Source organism: Rhinoderma darwinii, chromosome 2 (genome assembly GCF_050947455.1).
Source record: "Rhinoderma darwinii isolate aRhiDar2 chromosome 2, aRhiDar2.hap1, whole genome shotgun sequence".
NCBI classification, from domain to species: Eukaryota; Metazoa; Chordata; class Amphibia; order Anura; family Rhinodermatidae; genus Rhinoderma; species Rhinoderma darwinii.
Genome location: NC_134688.1, coordinates 313,122,174 through 313,136,260, shown reverse-complemented (window position 1 = coordinate 313,136,260; position 14,087 = coordinate 313,122,174). Strand labels below are relative to the sequence as shown.

The 14,087-nt window shown below is 43.3% G+C and overlaps 1 protein-coding gene across 4 annotated transcripts in view; it reads left to right on the top strand.

Moving 5' to 3' along the window:
- The window catches only part of DCAF6 (DDB1 and CUL4 associated factor 6), a 712,682-nt gene that overhangs the window by 460,583 nt on the left and 238,012 nt on the right, over positions 1 to 14,087 (top strand). For all 4 annotated transcript variants that reach the window (XM_075853536.1, XM_075853533.1, XM_075853534.1 and 1 more), the window contains 2 exons: positions 5,110 to 5,201; positions 12,592 to 12,787. In XM_075853536.1, the coding sequence (XP_075709651.1) occupies positions 5,110 to 5,201; positions 12,592 to 12,787 (288 nt within the window). The remainder of the gene's footprint in view (positions 1 to 5,109; positions 5,202 to 12,591; positions 12,788 to 14,087) is intronic.

Sequence of the window (14,087 nt, the reverse complement as noted above, 5' to 3'; positions counted from 1 at the left end):
GCCAACCCCATCTGATTTTCACTCTTCCGGTGAATTCCCGTCCGTTCATTGTCCACACTTCATTCCGGCTTGCTCAATGCACGGAGCGTCATTACTGACATGTACAAGGGTGGGAGCCGGATACGCTCAGTCATTTACAGCATGTGTGATTCAAACGAAGTGTTTCCTCGACGCATCCTAAATCCACTGCCTCCACTGCACCTGTGTAAGCATTCTTTCGTCAGACAAGCCTTGCAGACTACACTGCGCCTGCGCCATTCCCAGTGACCAATGGAGCACCAATGCGCGGCCTTTCTGAGAACAGAGGTGTGCTAAGCGGGTCTGGACCTGGCTGAAATACCAGCTCTATGCATGGTGGTAAATGTAGTCTAGGAGGGACCGGAAACGGACGTGGACCGGAACTCCTGAATGAAAACAAACTGAAAAATATGCAAGGAGAGGAATCGTAAGGAAATCATCAGAAACAAGATGGTATTTTTTGTGGGGGGCAGGGGGGGGGTGTCATACTATTGGATTAGCATAAGTTGCTTGAAAAGTTAATGTCCGTTTAAGTTTTGTTAGTGATGCAGTGGTTGCACATTCCCTATGTCTCTGGTCTACTCACAGAAATAATTTTAAACTAATGTCCATCCCTTCCTTTTTGCAAAACCTTATCATTTATCCACATTTCCCTCCAGCTCAAACATATGCCGCCTTTTAGTGGTGGTTAGATCAATCTTTTAATATCTCTTTTCACTTGAGATGGGAAAATGAAATATTTTGCAGAACTGAGAAATATCCTTGATATTCCTATAAGGGAACATTATAGATATTTATATACTTCACTACATTTTTTTAAAGTCCCGTCTGGGAACCTCCCTTCCACATTTGAAAACGTATATAACGCCTTAAAATCAAAGAATAATCTCTCAAATCTATTCTCAATTTTCAACTTTTGTGTCTTCAGACCCCCTCCTATGTAGCAGCATGGGAAAAGCAGATTAGCCTTATACCGAACAACATTATTTGGCAGCAAATATGAGAAAATGCTCACACCTGTTCTCGTTCATATAATATTAAGGAAACATCCTAAAAACGTATAACTAAACGGTACCTAACCGTGTCAGGCTGGCAAAACTTTGAAACAATTATGATTGGGCACTGCATTGCCCTGTATGAATAGGTCTTACTTTTTGGGTAATATTGACACTTTTTCTCTGTTATAGAAAAGGGGTAAAAAATAAATCATGAATGAGACTTCTGTATTGACCTTAAATATGTTTATCCATAGCTATTGGGTTTTTCAACCATTATTGTTTTTTTTTTACTTTTGTTTTTTTTAATTTGGGGACCGAAAAGTATTAGCAGTGTACTCACTCGCTGAAGCAGTAGTACATGGAGTACAGCAGGGCTGGTCACATGACAAAGAGTTGTGTCGTCGTCAAAGAAAAATTTGCAACTAGACTTCCGGTCCCCCATCAGCACTATAAAAATCTATTAGAATCTCATTATCAGCACAACGGGGGACCGTCATGTATATTAGCGAGTGTACTCACATACTTCAGTGCATACAGTGCTAATACTTTTCGGTCCCCACATAACCCCTTTAATTCTGATAATCATTCTGGGTACTGTAGTCCACCCTTTTCATTTCTTTCTTTGGCTGCTCGCCTTTGAACCCACTCAAGCTCTACTATGTCTTTCTTGTGCATAGATGCCCAAAATTTGCATACAATATTCCTTGTGTGGTCTAACTATTGTTTTATAATGTTTACTGTCAACTAAAAAGTCATTTTCCAGTGTTTTAGTATGTAATGGTGACATGTATTTTCCATTCACTTTGCATAGCCTTACATTTATCAGTGTTAAAGGGGTTTTCCCACTAAATACATTTATGACACCTCCGCAGGATATGTCATAAATGTCATATAGACAAGGAGTCCCAGCTCTGGGATCCGCACCTATCTCCAGAACAGGGCCCCCTAAACCCCGTTCAGCCGCTGTGTGTTGTGACTGAATGAAGTGTTTTTTCCGTCCATGAAAAGGTTTATATGGTCGTGAGTTACATAAACAGTGTAACTCGCGGAGCTACGCTGTTTCCGTAACTCCAATAGTAGTGAATGGCAGATACAGAAGCAGCGTAGCATGCAAGCTACGCTGTTTCCGTAACTACCATTAAGTTCTATGAGACTTACGTAAACAGCGTAGCTCCGCGAGTTACGCTGTTTACGTAACTCACAGCAATATAACGTTTTTCTCATGGGAAAACCCCTTCAACAGGTTGCCGACCGCTGGCTGTGTTTTTACGGCCAGCAGTCAGGGTCTCTGAAGTCCGCCGTATAGACTAATTACGGCGGCACTTCAGAGAGTGTGCACGCGCGATCGGGTGCACACAGCCCTGTGCCCTGGCTGGTCCCTGAACATATGATGGCTGTGACAACCAATCACAGCGATCACATGCATTTCTATGTAAATATAGTGTGCACACAGCCCTGTGCCCACGCTGTTAGTAAGAGCTCTGGGCACTGGGCAGAGTATCAGGGACCAATCTGATGGTCCCTGAACATGTCATCGCTGTGAAAATCTATCACAGCGATCACATTTGTTTTTATTTTGACATTTTTGGCAGCAAATCTCCTTCCTCTTTTCTTCCCCTCACACATTGTTTCAGTGTGAGGAGAAGAAGAGACTCAAGAGAATTGCTGCCAGAAGAATACTGTGAAAAAAAAGTGTTACACTAAAACATTCTCTGTATAGATAGATTTCTATCTATCTATACAATCTATCCATCTATCTTTTTTTCTATCTATCTACCTTTCTATCTTTTATTATATTAGAATAGGCAGGTAGGGAATATTTAATTTTATATATATATATATATATATATGTCCACATATATATATAGATAATATATATAGCAATAGCGGATTATTTTTTTGTTAGCGGTAGTGTAGATATATATATATATATATATATATATATATATATATAGATAATATATAGCAATAGCGGTTTATTTTTTTGTTAGCGGTAGTGTGTAGATATATATATATATATATATATATATATATATATATATATATATATAATCAGTTAGTGTTTGTTTGTGAAAAAAAAAATAAAATTGTTTGTTTAGATAGTGTTAGTGAAATTATGGCGAGGACGTTTTTTTGTGCTGATGAGGCATACGCAATGTTGTGGTAAGAGTCTGAGACCGCATCAGAGATGGTGTCAGAGATAGAACCTGTTGAAAGCAGTGACGGTGATAGCGTCATTTCAGGTTCATCTTCAGGGGACGTTATCCCTGACGCAGTTGAAACTGCAAAACATGGAAGCGCTGTAGCACGGGACAGCCTGGTCTCTCCAGTTCATGCTCTTGTATGGGCACCTGCTCCATCTTTTGGGCCTAGAATTCACGTATTTACTGCCACTCCTGGCATAACTGTGGAAAATCCAAATTTTATCAATTTTATTTATCCTAAATATGATTGTCCACTAAACTAATTTATATGCCGCTCAGTATATAAGGCAGAAGCCTGCATCCACCCATGCCAGAGATTTGCAGGAATTACAAAAAAAATTTGGGCTCACCCTAAATATGTGTATTGTGAAAAAGCCCTCCATTAGGTCTTACTGGTCAACAACACCCGCCCAAGCCACCCAAGTGTATTCTGCAGTAATGCCCAGGTCTTGTTATGAGACAATAATGAGGTTCCTCCACTTCAACGCACAGGCCCCCTCAAGTACCAATGCAAACCGTGATCGGTTGTTCAAAATAAGACCACTGATAAATTCCCTCAATAATTTATTTCTGCAACTTTACACCCCTGAGCAGAATGTAAGCATGGACGAATCCCTCCTCAACTTTCATGGAAGACTTAGCTTTCGCCAATATCTACCTTCCAACAAAAGGGCAAGATATGGCGTTAAGCTTTACAAACTGTGTAAAAGCGAGTCAGGGTATACGCCCGCCTTCAGAATTTATGAAGGGCGGGACCGCACAATAAATGTTCCTAGAATATAACAAGTACATGGGGGGGGGGGGGTGGATTTAAGCGACCATGTTTTACAGCCCTATTTAGTAAAACGCAAAACAAAAACCTGGTAGAAAAAAGTGGCCATTTATCTGTTACAGGTGGCAATCCACATATGATGCATGCAGGTTGTTGGTACCCAGATGCATAACTTTACATTTATCTACATTAAACTTCATTTGCCAAGTGGACGCCCAAACACTCAGTTTGTTTGAATCCGCTTGCAATTCACGAACATCTTCCATAGTCTGAACTATATTACATAGCTTGGTGTCATCTGCAAAAATAGAAATAGTGCTGTTAATCCCATCCTCTATATCATTAATAAATAAGTTGAATAATAGTGGTCCCAGCACTGAACCCTGGGGTACACCACTTATAACCGGTAACCATTCAGAGTAGGAATCATTGACCACAACTCTCTGGATACGGTCCTTGAGCCAATTCTCAATCCAATTACAAACTATACTTTCTAAACCTATAGTCCTTAATTTACCCATTAGAAGTCTATGGGGGACAGTGTCAAATGCCTTTGCAAAGTCCAAAAACACTATATCCACAGCGGCCCCTCTGTCTAGGCTTCTGCTCACCTCTTTATAAAAACAAATCTTTTTACGCAGTTTAGCACCATCGGCAAAGAATTCTATTATATTGTTTAATCCCTTTACAAGGTCATTAATTAATGTATTAAAGAGAAGAGGGCACAATACTGACCCCTGTGGTACCCCACTAGTAACGGTGACCCAGTCAGAGTATGTAATACCACCCTGTTTTTTTTATTACTGAACCAGTTAATTACCCAATTACATATATTTTCCCCCAGACCCAGCATTTTAATTTTATATGCCAACCTTATGCGGCACAGTATCAAATGATTTGGAAGAATTAAGATACTGTATATGACATCCACTGACTCACCACAGTCCAGTCTAGAACTTACCTCCTAAGCTGATCCGATTAGTTTGACATGACCAACCCCTCAAAAACCCATGCTGATCTGGAGTAATATGTTTATTTTCATTGAGTAATATAATGCCACAATGTTTACCTTGAAGAAGTACCAGTCGTAATATATATCTATTTTTATTTTTTTAAGGAGTAACACTGCCGCAAGTTCAGTAGCTGTGAAAGTTGGACACACAAATGATTCTACAACACTTGAACCTGCTCTGTCAAATGAAATGGAAGGTACATTACTCAATGATCAAATACTAAAAAAATATGGAGTATGGTAGAGAGTGGGATAGAATTGTTGCCAATGTTAATTAAATTCATTCACTTGCAGGCTGCATGCTCCATTCATTTCGATATAGGCAGAGTAGGAGAAGACTTGACCTTCACTTACTTCGTAAGGGAGAAATAGATAGAGCTAAATTAACTTGAATATGTTACCCAAGCAGGGTTTTGCAAGCTGTCAGAGAGAATTTGCTAGCTCACATGTATTTTTATTACTACAGCATCATGAACACTTATAAAAGCAGGCTGACAGTCTCTCTCAATGGATATGTTTGGAATATGTGCCGGGAGCTTTCCTGGTGCATACGCTGAACGCTAGGCTGAAACACAATTGAAACAGGGCATTAGTCTCGTGGTTGTAGATTAAATAGAAGTGGTACATGTAGGAGAGTTATTGAGAAGTAAGGGCATGAGCTTTCAATGAAGGCATCAAAAACAGGAGTTGGAAACATAGAAGCTTGATGTCGGAAAAAGACCACATGGCTTAGGCATAAATTCACTTGCTGTTGATTTCCCAAACACATCTGCTGGAAGTTTGTTCCAAGTATCTACTACTCTTTTATTAAAATAATCTTTTTTGACATTGCTTCAGATCCCCCCCCCCCCCCAACTAATTTCAGATTGTGACCACGTATTCTTGTGTTTAGTTTTTTATTAAAAACACTTCCCTTTCAGGACTTTATTTAAAACTTTAACATATTTAAAGGCTTCGATAATGTCTCCCTTTCCCTTCTTTCCTCAAGACTATACAAATTAAGTTATTAAGTCTCACCTGATAAGCTTTGTGCTTAAGACCTTCCACTCTTTTTATAGCTCATCTTTGGTCATATTCTATTTTATAAAAAAAATTTGTAGGCACGATCTCCAGATCTAAACACAATATACTGTATGTGGTCTCACTGGAGATCTATACAGTGGGATTAAAGGGTTTATCTGGATTTTTAAATTGATAATTGTTGTGGCTCTGATGCTTGGCTCCCCCACTGTTGAGCTGTTTGAAAGCGCTGCGGCGGTCGTTGACCTCTTCATTGGTTACATGCATTTATCTTTCATTTGTACTTGCACATGCTGTTCCTTTCACAGCTGATCGGCAGGAATGCAGAGAGTCGGACTCCCACCGATCGCATATTGATGACCTATCAATATTAAAAACCAGGGTTAACCACTTTAAATTTTCCCCTTTTTTATACTAATTATACCTCTAGCTATGTAGCCAAGCATTCTACTAGCCTTCCCTACTAGGTTCTCATTAAGAAGGCAGGTAGCAAGAGGTTTAGGAGTGGGGAATGGAGATTGACAGGAACATAGGCTTTTATAAACAAGAAGTAATGTTTCCAGATACAGCAGACATGTGAAGCATACTGTCACGTAGGATTCGTGGACCCACTGGGCCGTACCGCCGTGGCGGTATGGCAGCTGGCCAACAGGGCACAGGTCAGAGTCTATAGTTCATATAGGGTACCTGTAAAGGATCTGCCAGACACAGCTTCTGTGTCGACGCCCGTGGGTAATCAGTCTGCACCTACTCCTAAATCTGAGAGAGTGACACGATCTTCTACCAGTCAGGCTGGGAGCCTGAGGACTGGGAGAGCCTATCACAGCCTGTATAGACGGAGCTAGCTCCCGCCCTCTGTCTATTTATACCTGCATTTCCTGCTCCTCCTTTGCCTGTGATTCTTTTCTGTTTTCTGGCTCTACTGCTCCTGCTATGATTATTGACCTTGCTTCATTTTTGACCCTGGCTTTACTGACTACTCTCCTGCTCTGCGATTTGTACCTCGTGCACTCCTGGTTTGACTCGGCTCGTTCACTACTCTTGTTGCTCACTGTGTTGCCGTGGGCAACTGCCCCATTTCCCTTAGCTTCTGTGTACCCTTGTCTGTTTGTCTGTCGTTGCATTTATTGAGCGTAGGGACCGTCGCCCAGTTGTACGCCGTCGCCTAGGACGGGTCGTTGCAAGTAGGCAGGGACTGAGTGTCGGGTAGATTAGGGATCACCTGTCTGTCTCCCTACCCCATCATTACATAATCACAGGCCCATATACCTTTACTACCCTGGTCCCTGACACAACTGTGGACCCCCTTGAGACCCTGGCTCAGCAAATGCAGGGCCTCTCCCTACAGGTCCAAGCCCTGGCTCAGAAGGGCAACCAGCATGATGCTACCCTGGTAGTGCCCCCCACCTCACCTCTTGAACCCCACCTCAAGTTGCCTGACCGGTTCTCAGGGGACCGAAATACTTTTTTCTCCTTTCGGGAGAGTTGTAGGCTCTATTTCCATTTAAAGCCCCACTCCTCAGGTTCTGAGTGCCAGTGAGTGGGTATAATTATGTCCCGGCTCCAGGATGGGCCCCAAGAATGGGCCTTCTCCTTGGCTCCTGACGCCCCTGAACTTTCCTCTGTTGATCTTTTTTTTTCCACTCTCGGGATCATATATGAAGAGACTGACAAGCCTGCTTTTGCCGAGAGTCAGCTGGTAAGAGACCCGTTGAGGAGTACTGTTCTGATTTTAGGAAGTGGTGTGTAGCTTCTCGGTGGAATGACCCTGCCTTGAGGTGCCAGTTTAGATTGGGTCTGTCGAATGCCCTGAAAGACCTGTTAGTTAGCTATCCCTCTTCTGACTCCCTAGATCATGTTATGGCTTTAGCGGTACGTCTTGACCGACGTCTCAGGGAACGACGACTGGAACGCTTTTGTGCCTTCCCCTCTGACCCCCCCATGATGGCTCCCGAGGTTCCGTTGCTTCATTCTTCCACGGAAAACTCGGATGAACCTATGCAACTCGGGGCCTCTGTCTCTCCCCAACAACGTAGAGAGTTCCGCAGGAAGAATGGTCTCTGTTTCTACTGTGGGGATGACAAGCATTAAGTGAACAACTGTCCTAGGCGTAAGAATAAGCAGCTAGAAGAACTTCCGCGCCTAAGTGACCATCGGATAGGTCATTTGGGCGCACAGGTATTTCCCGTATATATGAAACCTAATAAGATCTTGCTTCCCTTTCAGGTCTCTTTTGAGGGTAGGTCTGCCACCTGCAGTGCCTAACGTGGATTCAGGGTCTCTTGCTAATTTTATGTCTTTAGCTATGCCATTGATTGATTTGCCTAAACCTGTCCCGGTAGTGGGTATCGACTCCACTCCTCTTGCTAATGGTTATTTTACACAGCATACCCCTGTTTTTGAACTCCTTGTTGGCTCCATGCATTTGGAGCAGTGCTCTGTACTGGTGATGCAGGGATTATCGTCCGATTTGGTTTTAGGCCTTCCCTGGTTGCAGATGCATAATCCCACGTTTAACTGGAATACTGGGGATCTTACCAAATGGGGTAATGAATGCATGACGTCATGTTTTTCTGTTAATTTTATCTCTCTCCCTGAGGAGGTGAACACTCTACCTGAGTTTATTCAGGACTTCGCTGATGTTTTTTCTAAAAAGGCCTCCGAAGTGTTACCTCCTCATAGAGAATTTGATTGCGCAATCGATTGGTACCAGGAGCTAAGTTCCCTAAGGGTAGGATATTTAATCTCTCTTGTCCCGAACGTGAAGCCATGAAAGAGTATATCCAGGAATGCCTGGCCAAGGGTTACATTCGCCCCTCTACTTCTCCGGTAGGTGCTGGCTTCTTCTTCGTAGGGAAGAAGGATGGTGGTCTTAGGCCGTGCATTGACTACCGAAACTTGAATAAGGTCACTTTAAGGAACCAGTATCCCCTTCCTTTGATTCCTGATTTCTTCAATCAGGTTCAGGGGGCCCAATGGTTCTCTAAGTTTGATCTACGGGGGGCTTATAACCTTATCCGCATCAAAGAGGGGGATGAGTGGAAGACTGCGTTTAACATGCCCGAAGGTCATTTCGAATACCTCGTCATGCCCTTTGGGTTGTGTAATGCTCCCGCGGTCTTCCAGAATTTCATAAATGAGATTTTAAGAGACTACCTGGGGGTATTTCTTGTAGTGTACCTTGATGACATTCTTGTGTTTTCCAAGGACTGGTCCTCCCACATTGAGCATGTCAGGAAGGTGCTCCAGGCCCTTCAGGAAAACAAACTGTTTGCTAAAACCAAAAAATGTGTGTTTGGGGTGCAGGAGATACCATTTTTGGGTCAAATCCTCACTCCTCATGAATTCCGCATGGACCCCGCCAAGGTCCAGGCTGTGGCAGAATAGGTCCAACCTGCCTCCCTGAAGGCGTTACAGTGCTTCCTGGGGTTTGCTAATTATTACAGGAGATTTATTGCTAACTTCTCGGTCATCGCTAAGCCAAGAAGAGTGGCGCCACTTCCTGGAGGGGGCTAGGCACCAGGTAACAGTCCTTACCGACCACAAGAATCTGGTTTTCTTAGAATCTGCCCGGAGGCTAAACCCGAGACAAGCTCGATGGGCGTTATTTTTTACTAGATTCAACTTTTTGGTCACCTATAGGGCTGGGTCTAAAAATATTAAGGCTGATGCACTGTCGCGTAGCTTCATGGCCAGTCCTCCTTCGGAGGAAGATCCTGCATGTGTTTTGCCTCCAGGTATAATCATTTCCTCTGTTGATTCTGACTTAGTCTCCGAAATTGCGGCTGATCAAGGTTCAGCTCCCGGGAACCTTCCTGAGAACAAGCTGTTTGTTCCCCTGCAATTCCGGATAAGGGTACTCAGGGAAAATCATGACTCTGCAGTATTTGGCCATCCAGGCATCCTGGGTACCAAGCATCTCATTGCCAGAAACTATTGGTGGCCTGGGTTGCTTAAAGACGTTAAGGCCTACGTCGCCGCTTGTGAAATTTGTGCTAGGTCCAAGACTCCCAGGTACCGACCAGCGGGCTTACTATGATCTTTGCCCATTCCCCAGAGACTTTGGACCCATATCTCCATGGATTTTATCACCGATTTGCCTCCATCTCAAGGCAAGTCGGTGGTGTGGGTTGTAGTAGACCATTTCAGAAAGATGTTCCACTTTGTGCCCCTCAAGGAACTACCCAATGCTAAGACGTTAGCTACCTTGTTTGTCAAACACATCCTGCGTCTCCATGGGGTTCCTGTCAATATTGTTTTTGACAGAGGGGTATAATTTGTTTCATTGTTTTGGAAAGCCTTCTGTAAAAAGTTGGAGATTGATCTGTCCTTCTCCTCGGCCTTCCATCCTGAAACTAATGGCCAAACTGAGAGGACTAATCAGTCTCTAGAACAATATTTAAGGTTTTTTATCTCTGACTGTCAATATGATTGGGTCTCCTTCATTCCCCTCGCCAAATTTTCCCTTAATAACCGGGTCAGTAACTCGTCAGGGGTCACCCCCTTTTTCTGTATTTTGGGTTCAATCCACGGTTCTCCTCCGTTTCACCTGGTAGTTCCAACAATCCCGAGGTAGATGTCATTCATCAGGAACTGTACACAGTCTGGGCCCAGGTTCAGAAGAACCTAGAGGCGTCCCAGAGCATACAAATGACTCAGGCAGATAGGAGATGTTCTGCTAACCCCTTGTTTGTGGTCGGTGATCTGGTGTGGCTAAGTTTGCTCCCCGGTATATAGGGCTGTACAAGATCATTGAAGTCCTTAACCCTGTCTCCTTCCGACTGGAGTTATCCCCGTCTTTTCGAGTACACGACGTGTTTCATGCCTCCCTCCTTAAACGCTGCTCCCCGTCCTTGGCTCCCTCGAGGAAACCTCCAGTCCCTGTTCTCACCCCTGAGGGGGTAGAATTTGAGGTGGCCAAGATTGTGGACAGCAGGATGGTCCAAGGCTCCCTCCAGTACCTGGTCCATTGGAGAGGATACGGGCCTGAGGAGAGGACTTGGGTACCCGCCCGGGATGTTCACGCTGGGGTATTGCTCATCAGGTTCCACCTTCGTTTCCCCAATAAGCCAGGTCCACCTAGAAAGGGTCTGGTGGCCCCTCATAAAAGGGGGGGTACTGTAAAGGATCTGCCAGACACAGCTTCTGTGTCGACGCCCGTGGGTAATCAGTCTGCACCTGCCCCTATGTCTGTGAGACTGACTCCATCTTCCACCACTCAGGATGGCAGGCTTAGGAGTGGGAGAGCCTATCACAGCCTGGCCAGACGGAGCTAGCTCCCGCCCACTGTCTATTTATACCTGCCTTTCCTGTTCCTCCTTTGCCTGTGATTCTGCTCTGCTTGTTTCCTGGCTCTGCTGCTGCTGCTACTTGAACTACTGATCCTCTGCTTGTTATTGACCTTGGCTTACTGACCACTCTCCTGCTCAGCGTTTTGTACCTCGTGCACTCCTGATTTGACTCGGCTCGTTCACTACTCTCGTTGCTCTCGGTGTCTCCGTGGGCAGCTGCCCCGTTTCCCTAGCTTCTGTGTACACTTGTCTGTTTGTCTGTCGTGCACTTACTGAGCGCAGGGACCGTCGCCCAGTTGTACCCCGTCGCCTAGGACGGGTCGTTGCAAGTAGGCACGGACTTAGTGGCGGGTAGATTAGGGCTCACCTGTCTGTCTCCCTAACCCGTCATTACAGCGCCCCCAGTTGACAACTGAGAGTACAAGCACGAGCAGAAACACTTATGAGGTCATTTCTAATTAAAATCAGCTGGGCCAAAAGTGTGGAGTGCTGGTACCAAGTAAAACAAAAGAAATGAGGGGGTTAGACTCTATATTATATTTACACAGGGAGATGTGCTGCCGACAACGGTAATATTTAACTTTTTTAAAACAATACGACCAGCAGATGATCGAGCGTTTGCTCGTTCATCTGCTGATCGTTCCCCTCTTTACACTGGGCAATTATCGGCAATGAGCGTTATATTAATGCTCGTCTGCCAGATAATCGTCCTGTGTAAAAAAAAAACATAAAGTCCCCGCAGGTGGCTTCCTCTCTCCTTCTGTACCAGTTTATCATACATTAAAATTGTACTTGTGGTTTTTATTGTCTCATGCTATGTACTTTTTTTTAAATGTATAGATGTAGCTATCTTTACCTTGACTATTAACGCATTAATTAAACAGTGGCAAGATCCTTTAACCTAACTTTTTTAATGACTTTTTTTGGCTTTTGTTGTGTGATATCATGCTGCAGCAAGTTATCAGAGTCAAGATAACGATGGCTACATCCGTACAGTGGTCTGGAATTAATGGTGCTTTAAGATAAATAATAATAGTAGCCAAATATTTAATGGAACAATTGGAAACCCAAAACTTAATGTCTGAATTCATGTCTATAGTGCAGAACAATAAAATAAATACATTTGCAGCATTAACTGTGAATTATGTAAATTATGAACACTAGTCAGCCTCTTCACCCCTCAATCCACTTGTTGGGTCAGCTCCTTATTGCGAGACCATTTGATTAATTCTAACTTTGCATTTAACTAGAATTATTTTTTACTATTTATCTTTAGCTGCAACCAATCACCCAGATGACAGCACTAATGAAAACCAAAGGGCACCATTTGCAACCTTAGATGCGGAAGTGCATCCTGAAACTTCTCAAAATTTGTTGCAAACAGAGCTTCATTCTGCAACTTCTGAGCACCAAGAAGCAGACAGTGATAATAACACAGTCCGTTTACCACCAAGAGTTCAATCACAAAATAGGTTAGTAAAAAATCAGTGTTAATCTTTCATATGTGAAGGTAAAACAACATAGTTTATGTGTTAAATGAAAACTAACTTTCCAAACAACTCATGCTAATCTAATAGTGTACCTGACATATATTAACATTATAATTCAAATTCTCTGTAATGTTACTGCCATTAGGTGTCTCCCTTCCTGTAATCTGCTGGCCACCCACTGTTGTCAAGCAAAATCCGTCTCTAGTTACAGAGCAGAGGAGACCGACTGCAGGAAATGGGGGGTGTATCTTCACAGTCTGCCAAAAATAAGTCTATAGAGATGGGAGGAGAGCAGGAGCAGAGTGATGGAGACACACAAAGAAGATGACCGAATAAGTCTATGAGGTGGGAGGGGATAGTAGGGAGAGAGAGATCAGATTTTTAGGACCACCCCCCTGGTTTTCCCCACCAGTTCCTGGATTACTTTGCTCCCTGACTGCTTGCTACCTTTGCTATCCTCTGAAATATTTACTCATTATGGTTGACTAAGATGCTCATTAATAACTTAATCTTCTCATGTGCCTCTCAGTTTCTATCTTTGACCTCCTCCCTAGGACTTTCAAAACGTACTAATACTGCTACACATGATCTTATCTGGTCTTCTGGCTCTGCTCAATTTCTGACTTTATTAACTTTACTCTCACTTTCTCCGACCACAATCTTCACTCCTTTACTATCAAACAATCTCTGACTCCTCAGGACATGCCTATCCATCAGATATACAGAAATCTACAGCCATCAATACTCAGCAAGTCATAGACAGTCTACAGTCCTCATTGTCCTCTTTCTCTTCCCTCCTCTGTCCCAATCTGGCTACCAAACATTACAATTAAACTCTTAAAGTGCTCGGATGAAGCAGCCTCCCCCCTACACTCCGAACCTCACAACACAGACAATAACAACCTTGGCACACGACTTAATCTCGCTTTCTTCAGTGGTGCTCGAGGTTTGCCATACATCTGTGGGAAAAAATGAATATGTCAGCAGATTTCCTCCATTACACCTCAAAACTTACATCTTGCCCTACAAGCCAAACTAGCTTATTTCACCTCTCTCATCTCCATACTAAGTCATTTCCAAAAATGACTCTTTGATCGTTTCTTGCTCCCTCCTTATTCTTAAAGTGTAGACACCTAACTCAGATCTCAGTTCTGAAGACCTGTTCACTTATTTTAAAGGTAAAATTGACAACATCTGGCATTATATTATCTCCCAGACCACTAGTAGCATTAATCAAGTTCTCTCCCATAATTCCTCTTCTTTACTTTCAGCATTTTACCCT